Source organism: Bos indicus, chromosome 20, assembly GCF_029378745.1.
Source record: "Bos indicus isolate NIAB-ARS_2022 breed Sahiwal x Tharparkar chromosome 20, NIAB-ARS_B.indTharparkar_mat_pri_1.0, whole genome shotgun sequence".
NCBI lineage: Eukaryota > Metazoa > Chordata > Mammalia > Artiodactyla > Bovidae > Bos > Bos indicus.
The window spans coordinates 51,312,464-51,330,777 of NC_091779.1; the positions used below are offsets into that span (position 1 = coordinate 51,312,464).

General features: G+C 36.3%; 1 protein-coding gene across 1 annotated transcript in view; it reads left to right on the forward strand.

The window, feature by feature from the left end:
- The window catches only part of CDH12 (cadherin 12), a 481,738-nt gene that overhangs the window by 410,613 nt on the left and 52,811 nt on the right, over window positions 1–18,314 (forward strand). The window contains exon 6 of the mRNA XM_070774812.1: window positions 2,600–2,787. Coding sequence (XP_070630913.1) covers window positions 2,600–2,787 — 188 coding nt within the window. The remainder of the gene's footprint in view (window positions 1–2,599; window positions 2,788–18,314) is intronic.

Genomic DNA, 18,314 nt, shown 5'->3' on the forward strand with positions numbered 1-18,314 from the left:
TGAAAGTCCCCTGAGCTGCAAGGAGATCAAACCAGTCAATCTTAAAGGAAATCAACCCTGAATGTTCATTGGAAGGACTTCAGCTGATACTCCAATACTTTGGCCCCCTGATACAAAGAGATGACTCACTGGAGAAGGCCCTCATGCTGGGAAAGATTGAAGGCCAAAGGAGAGGGGGCTGGCAGAGGATGAGATGGTTGGATAAAGTCACTGACTCAATGGACATAAATTTGAGCAAACTCAGTGAGATAGTGAAGGACAAGGAAGCCTGGTATGCTGCAGTCCATGGAGTCACAAAGAATCAGCTACAACTTAGCAACTAAATAATTACAACAACATACAGTCAGTTAACTATTAAATTAACTGATTAAACAAGAATTTTATACCACTGTATATTTTCTATTACATGCAAATGAAAGATTTAGGTGAATATTTAACTCTCTTGAGACTAAATATATGTCCCATTGAGGCAATGTCCATTAAATGGATATAAATAAGGCTAATATCGGAGAAGGCAATGGCACCCCACTCCAGTACTCTTGCCTGGAAAATCCCATGGATGGAGGAGCCTGGTAGACTGCAGTCCATGAAGTCTCTAAGAGTCGGACACGACTGAGCAACTTCATTTTCACTTTTCACTTTCATGCATTGGAGAAGGAAATGGCAAACCACTCCAGTGTTCTTGCCTGGAGAATCCCAGGGACGGGGGAGCCTGGTAGGAGGCCGTCTATGGGGTCGCACAGAGTTGGACATGACTGAAGTGACTTAGCAGCAAGGCTAATATAAATAAGGGCAAATGGTATAAATCTTTTTGGGGGAGTGGTAGAAAGGGAGATGGCAAAATTTAAGAGCTACTAGGACTAATTCATTTATAAAATTTTGAAGCTGATTGTGAAAGAACAATAAAACCCATACAAACAGTTGGGAGTAAAGAATAAATTATTTGGCAGAATCTCCCTAATGTGATTTATTATTTTTTCTTATATCTCTTAAAGGAAATGATTGTAATAATGTAATATAGCATGTTGAATGAACCTCACTATCCAAAAACATATTTACTTCCTAATTTAATTGCTATAAATGTAACTAGAAGTGCAAATCAAATTAATTTTCCTGGTTGCTTTACTTATAGGAAATTACAATCCAAAATCAACTAATAGAAGTTTTAATCAAAGTCATTATATACTGAAACTTTGTATTTTTGTGTTTAGTTTTGATTTTCCTCCTGTTTTCTTTCTTTCCTTATTTTGACTTAAACAGACTACTGTTTAATCAATTCATATTTTTATTGGTGAGATATCAATAAAATCCCAGGGATGGGGGAGCCTGGTGGGCTGCCGTCTATGGGGTCGCACAGAGTCGGATACGACTGAAGCGACAGCATAGCAAGCATAGCATCAATACAATAGCCTACATCTTTTTCTTCATCTCATGCGTTATAAAATTTTTCAAATTCTTGTAAACAACGTATGTTTTAATTTTGTGGGATATTAAATTTTTTGATTCTGTTGTAATTTTTGTAGAGCTTTTTCTTTAGGCTTGACTCAGTATCAAATTTATAGTAATGTTGGTGCTCCCCCTGGTGGCACAAAGCAAGCATTTTACTTTTTTCTTTAAAGATAAAATATTGACAGAGAGAAAATTATGTCCTGATTTTAAAAGTGTGTAAAAATACCTAGAAGGAAATGCAGGAAAAATTGATTAAGTAAAAGTTTAATATTAGACTATAGCACAATATACTTAAATCCATTATAGATTAAATATATGTACATATATTTAATACATATATACTCATATACTTATTTCAAGGTCATTTTTAGTTTAGTGAGTATACTCATTGAGTAAATATTTCATTTTATTATATTTATATTACATATTTTATAAATATAGGATACATAAATATTAGGATAATATAAATATTAAGATAAATATTTTATTTTTTAATAAACATCAGGATACAAAACCTTGTTTTTCTAAGTATCTAAATATTTTTCTTCTATTTTCTGTGTGCTCATCTATCTATTCATCTATCATCTTTCTATACATCTTTTTAATCTATGTCTTATATCCTGGATTCTTTTACATTGGGCTTCCCTGGTGGCTCAGAGGTTAAAGCGTCTGCCTGGAATGCAGGAGACCTGGGTTTGATCCCTGGGTCTGGAAGATCCCCTGGAGAAGGAAATGGCAACCCACTCCAGTCCTCTTGCCTGGAGAATCCCATGGAGGCATGTTTCTAATCTATGTCTTATGTCCTGGATTCTTTCACATTAGTACCAATTTATTTCATGGATATCTTCACCTTCACATTTGATACTAGGTGCAAGTATTAGATGGTGTTAGTATGTAAAATACTTCTTCATAGTAATTTCAACACTTTCTGTTTTTAATGATTGAAATTCTACAACAAAATCCTTTGAAATGAAAAGTGAAAATACTACTCCTAATTATAACCTTTAACTGGAGAACAAACTGCCTTTTGGTTTTGCACTATTATGTCTTACAGTTGGTTTATTTTCTGTAGACTGTATTTTCAAGCCAAGTAATCTTATATATTTGACTAACTTCACTGTAAACAAAAAATATAAATATATCTCATCAGGCATTTTCCATCTGAAAGTTCCCGAATCTTCTCCTGTTGGCTCAGCTATTGGAAGAATAAGAGCAGTGGATCCTGATTTTGGACAAAATGCAGAAATTGAATACAATATTGTTCCAGGAGATGGGGGAAATTTGTTTGACATCGTCACAGATGAGGACACGCAAGAAGGAGTTATCAAATTGAAAAAGGTACGTGGACATGTTTTTGAATAGTAGATTACCCAATAAAAATTAAACAACACAAAGGAAATGAGAGACATCTTAATTTCCTTTCAATTAGGAATATTTTAAATTAAAAAAATATCTGGGTAACTAGGAAAGATTCATTCCCAACTTTTATTTTGTGATTCAACAGATATATATTTTATGTTGGACTTCCCAAGTGGTGCTAGGGGTAAAGAATGTGCCTGCCAATGCACCAGATATAAGAGATGCTGGTTCGATCCCTGGAAGATCCCCTGGAGGAGGGCATGGAAACCCACTCCAGCATTCTTGCCTGGAGAACATGATGGACAGAGGAGGGCAACAATAGGGTCGCAAAGAGTCAGACACTACGGAAGGAACTTAGCACTCACACACACATGCATATTTTATGTTGAAACAACTAGGCCTATTAATTCGCTTAAGTCATTAAAAAATTCTTACCAGAGTTTAATTTTGTTTTAATTTGTTATTGTTATCAGCTTAGATGAAAAGGTTAATTTAAAAATAAGATAATAGAAGTAAACACTAAGTATACCAGGTTTGGCCTCGCCCTATTTACTACTTTTAAGAGAATATCAATATCTAACATACACTTGTTCATAAGCCTAGACCTCAGGGTTGATGAATTCTGACATGGGCAAGCTCTGCTACAGGTGAATGGAAGAAATGAGAAAGGATAAAGCTGGGCTTGAGGGTGCTATGATGTGGTAAGTAAACAGAAAAATTAACCAGGAGGGAGAAGACAAGAAGGTATAATATGATGGGAAGCCCTCTAGTTAACTTGATTTGTATAGAAGAAGAGTAAAATTCAAAATACTAGAAATATGTCATTATCTCAGGATATGTAGTTTGTCTTTTGTCAGGGAGGGGCATTAAGAAATATGTAAATGTGAGAAAGAGAAAAAATGTTTTGACTCCCTTTATCCATTTCACTGGGGTCTTCCCAGGTGGCTCAGTGGTGAAGAATCTGCCTACCAATGCAAGAAATGTAGGAGATATGGGTTCAATCCCTGGGTTGGGAAGATCCCCTGGAAGAAGAAATGGCAACCCCCTCCAGTATTCTTGTCTGGGAAATCCCATGAACAGAGGTGCCTGGCAGCCTACTGTCCATGGGATTGCAAAGAGTCGGATATGACTGGGCACACGAGCCACACCCCACACCACCCATTTCACCCACTACCCAACCTCTACTTCTGGCAACACCAATCAGTTCTCTGTATCTTATGCGTTTGTTTGTTTGTTTTCGATTTCATAGATAAATGAAATTATATGATATTTGTCTTTCTTTGACTTATTTCACTTAAATTAACATAATGCCCTCAAAGTTCTTCCATGTTGTCATAAAGAGTAACATTTTATTCTGTATCTCTGTAACTGCAGATTTCATATCCAATAATTCAATCAACTGCCAAAGTATTTGGGGGACAAGTTCCATATAAAATTCTGAAAGACAAAACTTGAAGTTGCAACTATTTACATAGCATTTACTTATATTAGATATTTTATAAGTGATATAAAAATATTTACAGTGTACAGAAAATATGCAAAGGTTATATGCAAATACTATCATTTTATATAAGGGATCTGAGCATCCTTGGATTTTGGTATCTCCAAGGGGTCTTGGAGTCAATGCCCTGTGGATACCAAGGGAAGGCTGTATATACCATGTTTTCTTTATCCGTTCACTTCTCAGTGGGCATTTGAGATGCTTCCATATTTTTGTTATTGTCAATAATGATGCCTGTTTTTGTTTAGTCACTAAATCATGTCTGACTCTTTTGTAACCCCATGGACTGCAACTCTCCAGGCTCCTCTGTCCAAGGGATTTCCCAGGCAAGAATGCTGAAGTGGGATGTCTATTTTCTTCTCCATGGGATCTTCCCAACCCAGGAATTGAACCCACTCCTTCTGCACTGGCAGGCAGGTTCTTTACCATTAAGCCACCGGGGAAGGCCTAAGCAAGCTCCAGGAGATAGTGGAGGACAGAGGAGCCTGCTGCTGCTGCTGCTAAGTCTCTTCAGTCCTGTCCGACTCTGTGCAACCCCATAGACGGCAGTCCACCAGTCCATGGGGTCGTAAAGTGTTGGGCGTGACTTAGCAACTAAATAACAATAACAAAATAATGCTACAGTGAAAATGGGTTTGCATATGTCTTTTTAAGTTAGTGCCCGACTCTTTGTGACCCCATGGATCATAGTCCACCAGGCTCCTCCATCCATGGAATTTTCCAGGCAAGAGTACTGGAGTGGCTTGCCATTTCCTTCTCCAGGGGATCTTCCCAATCCAGGGATTGAACCCAGGTCTCCCGCATTGCAGGCAGACGCTTTACCATCTGAGCACCAGGGAAGCCCACTTTGTGAGCAACCTACATACTGGTTTCCATAATGGCTACACCAATTTATATTTGCACCAATAGTGTACAAAGACTCTTTTTTCCTCATATTCTCTCCAACACTATTTTTTTTGTCTTTTTGATAATAACCAATCTAGTATATATGAGGTGGTATCTCATTATGCTGTTAACATTTCCCTGGTGATTAGTGATGTTAAGCATCTTTTCTAGTTTGGCCTATAGTTCTTTAAATAGATTTTTTTTTAGGGAAAGCTTTATTAAAAGACTATTTATGGATATATACATAGAGTTCTCAGAAAATTGTATCTTCAACTTACTCAGTCCCAGGAAAAGTAGATGTACAATAATAAATATGTATGTAAATATCAACAGCAGTGTTTAGGTTCCATAATGACCTTAAAATTACTTTTGGAAACTTTTCTCTCAATAGCTCAGTATAGAATTGCAATGAAAATTTTTGATATGAAATCAAATTCATATAGAAATTATATTCTTAAGTATATTACATGCATATGAAAAGTCTAAAAATACATATTCTCCATTTGAATATATCTGTTTTTAAATATCATCTGGTTTTTGTTTTTGGAGTGGTTTTCTTTTTTATCTCACTAAAGAATAAATTAAAATGCTTAAAATTCTCTAAAACACACATTCTTGTTATAATTGCATTTCCAAAATCTTTATCCAGTTTCCTTTTACTATTTTTCCCTCTCTCCTCTTTCTCCATGCATGGAAGGTATAAGTGGATTAAAAATGATGGTCAAGTTTACATGAGCTTCTCAGAATGAAAAAGGCATTTTTATTTTTTAAACCTCAACTTGGGTTCAGTTTATGAGCACTGTGACAATGCCATTTCACTGTGTCATTCTGAATTCAGAATAACATTATGCAACTTTATATATCTCTCCAAGGCACAAGACACTGCTTTTTTTTTTAAAAGAAACTATTCTTATTTTATACTTATGTCCTATTGCACTAAGGAAAGTATGAATAAATAAAATGTGCCCTATATATGGCTAAGTATTATAACAATAGAAACAATAACAAAATCAGGATAATATAACTTAAATTTTTTTGGGGTCACATCTAATAATTAGGCCATGGGTTGCATTTAAAATGAGAGAAAAAGTCATTTTAAATTCAGCCACTTCATTCTTAGAAGAAAAGCTAAATTAAATATATGTTTTTAGTCCACAGTTTTTATATCTTACTGGATAAGTGAGAATGTGCATGCTAAGTTGCTTCAGTTGTGTATGACTCTGTGTGACCCTATGAACCATAGCATGCCTGTCCAAGGGATTCTCCAGGCAAAAATTCTGGAGAGGGCTGCCATGCCCTCCTCTAGGGGATCTTTCCTATCCAGGGATAGAACTCAAGTCTCTTATGCCTCCTGTACTGGCAGCTGGGTTCTTTACCACTAGCACCACCTGAGAAGCCCGTAAGTGAGAATAAATATATATTTACTGGATATAAATATAAATGTAAAGTTAACATGAGTTATAAATATTCAAGAACTGAAACTACATATTTATGTACATGCACACTGTGGTTTTCTTGTTACTGTTTAAGAGATTTAGGCAGTTAAATACTGAGATGAATACTTATATTGTGCAAAAGAGCAATTTTAATAATTTGACTAATTTCTAAAACAGCTCTGTACTATTTTTACATAAGTAATGATAGCATCTATTTAAAATAAAGAATGGTAAAGTAATTTCCTATTTATTTTAAAATAAGTAAAACTTCTTTGGAACTAAAAAATAAATCCTTACTATTTTGCAATTACATAATAATAATATTTCATTTCAAATAACCGTAAATGTGATCACAGTAAATCCACAGGAGAATTATTTAGTTTTTCCTTAAAAACGTAAGAGATAAAGTATTTTATTCTTTCTCGGGGTTTTAAATAAATAGGCTAAACTCTCTACTGATTCCACTGGACATTTTACTTATGCCCTGTTGTCACTAAACTCCTTTTTGCTGGCTTCAGTGGCAAGGGAGTGAATTGACATCAAATGATTTGGTAGCACAGCACCACCACGTGGTTGATTTTGGAAAAACTCTTAGAAAAACAGAAAAAAAGAACAATTAGGAATACTTGATTGGGCTTCCTGGGTGGCACAGCGGTAAAGAATCCGCCTACAAAGCAGAAGACACAGGAAAACCGGGTTTTATCCCTGGGTAGAAAGAAATGGCAACCCACTCCAGTATTCTTGCTTGGAAAATTCCATGGACAGAGGAGTCTGGCGGGCTACATACAGTTCATGGGGTCACAGACAGTCCAACACGACTGGGCGGGCACTCAACTGTTGTACATAGCCAAGCATACACCTCGATTTATTGTTTTTTGCCAAACATGAAAATTTCAGAGAAAAATACAAGGTGTTCTTTGTTTCTGTAAATATATTATTTTTGTATTTGCCATTTTCTGTTTTTTTAATTTATTTTTTGACAGTTATTCTAATTTTTAATTTTATTTTATTTTTAAACTTTACATAATTTTATTAGTTTTGTCAAATATCAAAATGAATCCACCACAGGTATACACATGCTCCCCATCCTAAACCCTCCTCCTTCCTCCCTCCCCATACCCTCCCCCTGGGTCGTCCCAGGGCACCAGCCCCAAGCATCCAGTATCATGCATCGAACCTGGACTGGTATCTCGTTTCATACATGATATTTTACATGTTTCAATGCCATTCTCCCAAATCTTCCCACCCTCTCCCTCTCCCGCAGAGTCTATAAGACTGTTCTATACATCAGTGTCTCTTTTGCTGTCTCGTACACAGGGTTATTGTTACCATCTTTCTAAATTCCATATATATGCGTTAGTATACTGTATTGGTGTTTTTCCTTCTGGCTTACTTCACTATGTATAATAGGCTCCAGTTTCATCCACCTCATTAGAACTGATTCAAATGTATTCTTTTTAATGGCTGAGTAATACTCCATTGTGTATACGTACCATAGCTTTCTTATCCATTCATCTGCTGATGGACATCTAGGTTGCTTCCATGCCCTGGCTATTATAAACAGTGCTGCGATGAACATTGGGGTACACGTGTCTCTTTTCCTTCTGGTTTCCTCAGTGTGTATGCCCAGCAGTGGGATTGCTGGATCATAAGGCAGTTCTATTTCCAGTTTTTTAAGGAATCTCCACACTGTTCTCCATAGTGGCTGTACTAGTTTGCATTCCCACCAACAGTGTAAGAGGCTTCCCTTTTCTCCACACCCTCTCCAGCATTTATTGCTTGTAGACTTTTGGATCGCAGCCATTCTGACTGGTGTGAAATGGTACCTCATAGTGGTTTTGATTTGCATTTCTCTGATAATGAGTGATGTTGAGCATCTTTTCATGTGTTTGTTAGCCATCCATATGTCTTCTTTGGAGATATGTCTATTCAGTTCTTTGGCCCATTTTTTGATTGGGTCATTTATTTTTCTGGAGTTGAGCTGTAGGAGTTGCTTGTATATTTTTGAGATTAGTTGTTTGTCAGTTGCTTCATTTGCTATTATTTTCTCCCATTCTGAAGGCTGTCTTTTCACCTTGCTAATAGTTTCCTTTGATGTGCAGAAGCTTTTAAGGTTAATTAGGTCCCATTTGTTTATTTTTGCTTTTATTTCCAATATTCTGGGAGGTGGATCATAGAGGATCCTGCTATGATGTATGTCAGAGAGTGTTTTGCCTGTGTTCTCCTCTAGGAGTTTTATAGTTTCTGGTCTTATGTTTAGATCTTTAATCCATTTTGAGTTTATTTTTGTGTTTGGTGTTAGAAAGTATTCTAGTTTCATTCTTTTACAAGCGGTTGACCAGATTTCCCAGCACCACTTGTTAAAGAGATTGTCTTTAATCCATTGTATATTCTTGCCTCCTTTGTCAAAGATAAGGTGTCCATATGAGCGTGGATTTATCTCTGGGCTTTCTATTTTGTCCCATTGATCTATATTTCTGTCTTTGTGCCAGTACCATACTGTCTTGATAACTGTGGCTTTGTAGTAGAGCCTGAAGTCCGGTAGGTTGATTCCTCCAGTTCCATTCTTCTTTCTCAAGATTGCTTTGGCTATTCGAGGTTTTTTGTATTTCCATACAAATTGTGAAATTATTTGTTCTAGCTCTGTGAAGAATACTGTTGGTAGCTTGATAGGGATTGCATTGAATCTATAAAGTGCTTTGGGTAGTATACTCATTTTCACTATATTGATTCTTCCAATCCATGAACATGGTATATTTCTCCATCTATTAGTGTCCTCTTTGATTTCTTTCACCAGTGTTTTATAGTTTTCTATATATAGGTCTTTAGTTTCTTTAGGTAGATATATTCCTAAGTATTTTATTCTTTCCGTTGCAATGGTGAATGGAATTGTTTCCTTAATTTCTCTTTCTATTTTCTCATTATTAGTGTATAGGAATGCAAGGGATTTCTGTGTGTTGATTTTATATCCTGCAACTTTACTATAGTCATTGATTAGTTCTAGTAATTTTCTGGTGGAGTCTTTAGGGTTTTCTGTTTTTAAGAATCTCACCTAACTTTCCTGATAGCTCAGTTGGTAAAGAATCTGCCTGCAATGCAGGAGACCCCAGTTCGATTCCTGTGTTGGGAATATCCCCTGGAGAAGGGATAGGCTACCCACTCCAGTATTCTGGCCTGGAGAATTCCATGGGCAGTATAGACCATGGGGTCACAAAGAGTCCGAAGCAAATCAGCGACTTTTACTTTCACTTTCTTTCACCTAACTTGCCCATTCTCAACTCTTAACCCTCCCCCAAGTTAACATAACCAATGAAGACTGTTTTCTGCCTTGTAAACATTTCTAACGTCTGTGTGTGATAGTCTTCTCACGCTCAAAGTGTCTAAAGCTGAATTCCTTTACTTCTCCCAACAGTAGCGTGCCTGCTCCCATTTTCTCTTTCCTGGATAACACCCTACTTCCTCTCCAGTTCCTTAAAGCAGAAATCTAGGCTTATTTTTATGCCACTTCTATTACACTGAATTCCCCTTACCGAATAGCATGGGACGCCCACCCACTGATCCCCTCCCAAACCTGAATTAAAATTTCCTCCTCATGGGTTGACTTACAACCATCCTTGCTTCTTTCTTCTATTACAAAGGCTATTCTCTGAGCCATAAACCTAATGTTCATCCATTTCCTTTGTGAGTGAATTTCACTCTTGCCCTTCGTGTGTTTCTGGGTTCCATCACGATAAAGAACAGATAGCATGTTTTCTATTACCATCCCCTGCATACACACACACATATATGCACACATTCACTCACTACATGCCAACCACACCAAACTCATTGCAATTTCTACTGAAGCTGCTGTGCTATTTTTCCATCTACATAGAAGGTAGCACCCTTCCTGAGCATTTCTGTTCATTTTTTCCTGTTTTTTAACATGGATCTCACCCATGTCTCTCACCAAAGACTTCCTTGTGTCCCCCAGGCAATACTGATCCCATCTTACTCTCTTCCCCAAAAGTTACCATTTCTGGCCAAGCACATATGAGACTTTATGATGGCTCAAATTTTAAATGCATCTGATCTTTCTACTATAGTTTAATCCCCTAAAGACACTTTGCCATTACTATATCTGTGTCACCATGATAAAGGAAATGCTTGAAATATGTAGGGTTTTTAAATTTCTGTTTAAAAAAATGTCTCATGTTGGTTTATTGCTTTAATTTCAGATGCAATATTGTTCTTAATCCTCACATACCATGCAGAGTTCAACATATTTTTAAGATATTTAGAAATATATTGTTTCACTGATTATGCAAATGGGAAATATGAAACTCATTGGAGAAAAGTAACTTCAAGACTACACAAGTTGCAGTCAATTTATAGTATATGTTTTAAAGCACATAGTTTTAACTATTGTGAAGAACAATATAAGTTGGAAGTAGAATGTGACAGTGGTCATACAAGAAGTGAAAAATATAATTGTCCCTCCAGATGGTCATGATTTATACTGCATATGCCTATAAAATGCATATTTTGCTTAGACATTTATAACAGTTGATGAAATCTTCTCTTTCTTAGGGAAAATATCACCATAAGCCCTCAGATAAAACACTAGATGTTCTTCTAATTCTCTTTTGTATTATATTTTTTCTTAGTGAATTTGTTCCAAAAATTATTGTCACTGAAATATAGGCTTAGATATGATGCTATGACTCTTAATACACTATCAAAAATTTGCAGTCCTGCACAAAATCCTTGATAACTTGCCCATAGAAAAATGAAATTCATTTCTAATGACTAGTACTGTAACAATGTTTATAGAGATACATTGTATTAAGTGTATATTCCTTCAGTTTAATATTTTTTTGACAGACACTTTTTGTCCTGTAATTTTACTGTTCTTTCAGAGTTGTTTTTTTTTTAATTTTAGAACTGAAATATTGTTTAAATTTATTAAAGTGAAAATCTGTTTTAAAAATGGCCAGATTTCATTGTTTTTCCCTCTTACTAAAGGAACATTCTCATCTGAAAATGTGACCACTTTTAAAAGTCAAACAAAATAACGTTTGGCTATTTTTGTGTGTGAAACACTGCGTTGAATTTCTTCCTCAGTGTAGATGATACCAGGCCCTCCCATAGCTCTCTCTCATGTATACGCACACACATACTCTTCCTCATATAATCCCCGATACACTATACACATGTCTTTCAAATTTTGGATTTTTCCGTAGCACTTATGGTCACTTTGGATGCTACAGTTTGCTTATTTATCTTACTGTTGTCCATCAAATCCCAGAAGAGAGTAAACTCCATGGGGGATTTTTGTCCATTTCCAACATCTATCATGATATCTAGCACACTGTAGGATGTGTGTGTGCATGTGCTCAGTCGCTTCAGTCATGTCCAACTGTGTGACCCATGGACTGGAGACTCACAGGCTTCTCTGTCCATGGGATTCTCCAGGGAAGAATACTGGAGTGGGTTGCCACGTGCTTCTCCAGGGGACTTTCCAGATCCAGGGACTGAACCAACACCTCCTGCATCTCCTGCATTGCAGGCAGATTCTTTACCACTGAGCCACAAGGGAAGCCCACACAGTTGGATATTCAAGCAATATGTGTGGAAAAGAGGAATAATATATACAGTAATATTGCCCTTAATTTCCTCTCTAAGGTTATGATTTCCTCATACCTGGTTCTTCGCTTCCCTCTTCCAACATTACATCCTCAGACAAGTGCACCCTATCTGCTCTATGTAATGTCTCCCCAGCTGTTTTTCTGTCCCATTAGAACTGTTTTCCTCATAAATCTTACCACTAACTGAAAAGAATTATTTATTTATTATTTGTTCTGTCTACCCCTCTTCTATAAAAAGAAAAAAAAAATAAAAGGATTTAATTTAACTCACGAACCAAGAGATCCTCAGTTCCTACTGTAATAAAATCTAATCAAATATTTGATTCAAATTATGTAGATTTAAATTAATTTGAATAAATCAATTAAAGAAGTAGGTACAGACATCACCTATGGATGATTTAATATGTAACTTGAGTACTGGTAGAGTTTTAGAGTGATTTCTTGTAGAATAAGAAAGTGCTAGGAACAAATAAATGAATTGATTGCTGTAATTATCAAAACTATTTAATTAATCAGGGAACTTGACTTTCCCTAAAAAATGATGCTTGATCTGAAAGTCAGAGAGTTCAGACTGGTATTATAATGGCTTCCCAGGTGGCTCTAGTGGTAAAGAACCTGCCTGCAGATGCAGGAGACATAAGAGACGTGGGTTTGATCCCTGGGTCAGGAAGACCTACTGGAGGAGGGCATAGCAACCCACTCGAGTATTCTTGCCTGGAGGATCCACATGGACAGAGGAGTTGGTGGGGTATGGCCCATAGGGTTGCAAAGAGTCTGACATGACTGAAGTGACTTAGCACATCCATACACATTGGTGTCATAAACCTATTTTACAAGAGCTTGTTCCTAGTGTCTTTTTAACCTTGTTCAGTCTAGTATAAATCTGTTTTCTAGTTGCCTGCTTGAAAAGCATCTTCTTTTTCAGATACGTAACAGCCTTCAGTTATTTGAGTTCATTGAGAATTTTCTTTCCATTAACCATTAAGATCTATAATATGATTAAAAGAATAGAATTGTTTCTAAAGGATGCATTTTGTTCAGAGGGAGGACTCTACTATTATGGTGAAAGATATATGTGTTCATCATAAAAACTGAAGCTATATCAGTTCAGTTCAGTTGCTCAGTCATGTCCGACTCTTTGTGACCCCATGGGCTGCAGTACGCCGGGCCTCCCTGTCCATCATCAACTCCCTGGGTTTACTCAAACTCATGTCCATTGAGTCGGTCATGCCATCCAACCATTTCATCCTCTGTCATCCCCTTCTCCTCTTGCCTTCAATCTTTCCCAGCATCAGGGTCTTTTCAAATTGAGTCAGTTCTTTGCATCAGGTGGCCAAATTATTGGAGTTTCAACTTCAACATAAGTTCTTCCAATGAACATTCAGGACTGATTTCCTTTAGGATGGACTGGTTGGATCTCCTTTCAGTCAAAGGGACTCTCAAGAGTCTTCTCCAACACCGCAGTTCAAAAGCGTCAATTCTTCAGTGCTCAGTTTTCTTTATAGTCCAACTCTCACATCCATACATGACTACTGGAAAAACCATAGCCTTGACTATATAGAAGCTATATAGAAGAGTAGAAAGTAAAGAGTGATGAAAGCACAAGCTATTGTGGGTCAGAGTAGAGTATAACTGAGTCTTATGCTTAGGGTCTTCCAGGCTGAAATCAAGGTGTAGACCAGGGATACAACTGATCTGAGGCTTAGAGTTTTTTTTTGTTTTTTTGGTTTTTTTTCTCCCTAAGTGTACTAGTTTGGGCAGAAGTCATTTCTTTATGGCTTTACGACTGCTGGCCCTACTTACTTTTCAGGCTGTTGGTCAAGGTCCAGTCTCAGTTACCATATGCACCCCAGGCAGGTAGGCTCTTACATCACAAATGTACTTCTTCAAGGTCAGGAGCAATTAGTAGCTTCTGCTAAACCTCACATGATTACATCAGCCCCTTTAAATAAAAATTTCCCTTGTAATTAACTCAATGTTAAGTGATTGAAGACCTTGATTATATTTGCATTATTTATTTTTCCATAAAACTTAGCAAATTCATAGTATAATACTGCATTCCATGATTTCAGTTCAGAGAGCCCTCACACACTCAAGGGCATAAAATTATACAAGAGATTATATTGTCCTGGGGGCAAGAATCTTCGGGAGAGGCTGGAATTTGGTCTACGAAAGCTGCTTCTCAGATTCCTCAAAATATAACTCTAGCTACCCATTTTTGCTCAACATTTTCTGGAAAAGTGACAAGGCCTGGAAGAACCCAAGGAATTATTCTCTTGTATTTTATGACAAAAATTGTTCTTCCCTCTTTGAAATGAGAAAATCATTTGGCACTTAATATTTTATGTAGCTTTACATGACCTGGACCTCAGCAAAGTAAAAGCAGAGAAAGTGGATAAAAAGATAGAAGCAAAAGATAATATCTTGATTAATTTCTCCCTTTATATACTATCTTATTTCATTTCTCCACAGTTGTTTTCTTACCATACTACTCCCTACAATGTGAATTACCTCTTGAAAACTCTGGCTTTGCTAACCTCCCTTTATTGAAACATCCCTAGGAGAAGGAGCTACTCAATTGAATTCTCTTCAATCATTTCCTTACTTTTCTAGAAAGGTTCATAAATTAAATGTGCCCCAAGCAGTACCACAAAATTTTCTATTTAATGTGGCAGAACTAAATTAACTTCATCATAATGGATTTCTGTTATAGAATATGATTCATTTCCTAACAATAACAAAAAATTCTGTTTTTTTCTGTACTTATTTCAAATAATAAGACTTTTGTTGATTGCAAAGTTAGATGAAATTCATTCCTCAGCACCACCCCATCTTACCCTGCAGCCACAAAAAGTGGAAGACAGCCTGTCAGATCAGCTGGATAAAGTCAACTAAAGAAAGACTGGTATTGATTTTTTTTTCCCCTCTCTTTCTGAGTTATCCAGTTTTATAAAATGGCATTACCTAAGGGCCAGGATCATGAAGAAGTAAGGCCATCTAAGATATTACTGTGACATTTCTCCTACAATTTTCTTCAGTTATTTGATCACTGCAGGATGTAAGTTTTCAGTCATAAAAGAATATCTGTATGTACAGAAAGTTTATTTCATCTCACTCTTTATCTCCACAACCACTAAATATTTGCCTGCAGTGACAGGTCAGGAGTTCTTAAAAGACAGAAATTATGTCTGATCTCCTAAAATGAAATTGAGAAAAAAATTTTTTTTTTTTTTTTTTTAATTTTCTCTTCATTTCTGGACTTGAAATGACTTTCAAAGTGGGGAGACAAGTCCATCAGCAGCAAGTCCATAACAGTGGCATGTTTGTTAAGTAGGTAAATAAAATTGAGATGTTGTCAAGAAATAATTTGCCTAATCCTACAATCAGAAGCCTTCCAATATCTAGGAGAAGTAGAGAGAGAAAGGAAGAATAGCTGGTACCAACTTTTTCATTTTAAGGGAGTTAATTCTGGTACAGAGAAGGGTGTAAGTGTCAGCCAAGGCAGATCAAATAGCTTTCTACACAAACGGACCAAAGACGAAGTCAAAATTGTCTTACACCAGAAGTTACAGATAACTATGATAAAAATTATATTGTTTAACATTTATGGAGCATTTGGAGTTTGCAAAAACAAGCTATATTTTATAAGTTTGTACAGCTTATAAATTACACATAACTCAGATATCTCTTTGGCATCCAATTCCCCTTGAATACATCAAAAGATGGGAGACTTAGTACTTCTACAAACAACTCAGTCAGTAAGCAAGATGGAAAACCTTATTATCTTGGTCTCTTCTGTCCTCCTGGAATGTTTTCAAGGTCTTATTGATTGTAGGCAATCAATATCTTTTAACGTTAATTTAATTTTTCATGGTTTCATTTGTTAGAAACTTCTTCCTTTTTAACTTAAAATTGACATATTTAGTAAACTAAATTATTGTTACCTCCCTATTGAAAGACTTACAAAGTATACCAAACTGATGTTCAACATGAGAGCCCTTCAATATTTGAAAAGCTTTGTCCTTTTTTTTTTTTGTCTTGATTTTCTTCATTCCGGGTAAAAATTCTCAGTAATTGTAACAGTTTTGTGTTTTTGGTTTGAATGATATTTGCTATCCTATTCTGGCAATCGGTTGTCTTTTCTTGAGCCCAATTCCTTTAACAAAACACAGTACTTTAAGCTGTAGGCTGATCAAACCAGTAGCATTATGGGATCATCTCTTTATTGAGATACTGTGTTTCTATCTGTGTAACCAATAGCCACAATATCAACCATAGAATATTATGCAATAACTCTACTTATATTTATATTAGTTTTAAGACAAAAGAAAAGTCTTAGAAAGAAGGAGATGGAAGTTGAAGAAAATCAGTACTATATGTAAAAACTTATGAGCTGAATAAATGAAAATATAAAAACTAAAATAAAGCATTGAATCCAAGGCAAATAAATATATGAGTAAAAATTGGACAAAATTAAACGAAGTAAAGGGAATAATTACATGGAAAATAAAGATAGATTCCCCCTGAGTGAAAATTACTGTAAAAGAGACTTTATTTCAAGTTTGAGAAGTGTTACCGTTTGCTATAATAAACTTGATTAATTTGTGATTTTTTTATTTCATAGCAATGTTTCTTCCTTTTCTTTTCCCTTCTTCTCAGGAAATGCATAAAAGAGCAATCTTGTTCTTAAAAGAGTGAAAGGTACCCACTCTATTTCCCCCAGGTGTACTAAGGCCCAAAAGGGACGTGTCAACACAACATTGGAGTCATACTAGAGGGAATTAATTGAGAAAGCAGAAACTTCTAAAGGTCCCAGAAAATCACCGTGTTAATTATTCGTGTTAATTTCATGTTTTCTTAGTTTGTCATAGGTGATTAGAAGTCAGAGCCAGTGACCTTAAAGTTTTCATTTTAATTAAGCAGTGCAGCAGCAGCATATTTCTATAATGTAATATTTCTAGTTATTGAGAACATAAAACTAATATTCAGAAAAAGTGTAAATGTAAGCAAAGGGAAAAATCAAGGATCAATGACTCCAGGGACAAATTACATCCAAATATTCTGTCTAATGTTGTTCTTTAATTATATATGCTCAAAGCCTCAGTGCTTGGTCAAATACCCTGATAATGCATTATAGTACCTACCAATTATATGTATAAAGCTGACAGCACAAAGGCCAAAACTAGACCTTGCTGCTGGGAAAGACTGAAGGCACAAGGAGAAGAGGACAATAGGGGATGAGATGGTTGGATAGCATAACCAACTCAATGCACATGAGTTTGAGCTAACTCTGGGAGATAGTGAAGGACAGGGAAGCCTGGCGTGCTGTAGTCCATGGGGTCACAAAGACACAGACAGGACTTAGAAACAGACCTCAGCAACACACATAGAGCTTTTACAGAAAAAACACTTAGATATTCAAAAGTATTTAATAGAAAAGGGTATTATCGTAAAAATAATAAAAATCATCCAACAACAAAATACATTTTGCTACGCCAAATTCTCAGCTGAAATGGGGGGAAAAAAAAAAAAGGCATTAATTTCAATTTTGTGGTATTTGTAATTACTGCTTAGATCCACCAGATGTCAGGATTGGATAAGAACAGAAAATACTTCATAGATACTTGATCTGCTATTGTAACTAGTTGCTGCTAAGTGGCTTCAGTCGTGTCGGACTCTGTGCGACCCCATAGAAGGCAGCCCACCAGGCTCCCGCATCCCTGGGATTCTCCAGACAAGAACACTGGAGTGGGTTGTCATTTCCTTCTCCAATGCATGAAAGTAAAAAGTGAAAGTGAAGTCGCTTTGTCGTGTCTGATTCTTAGCGACCCCATGGACTGCAGCCTACCAGGCTCCTCTGTCCATGGGATTTTCCAGGCAAGAGTACTGGAGCGGGGTGCCATCACCTTCTCCTTTCCTGTAACTAGTTACAGGAAAGGAATAAGCCCTTCCTAGCATTATGCGTGTGCATATGTCATTTTAATGTATGCAACTGATTATCTTTACAAGTTCAGTTCAGTCAGTTCAGTCGCTCAGTTGTGTCTGACTCTTTGCGAC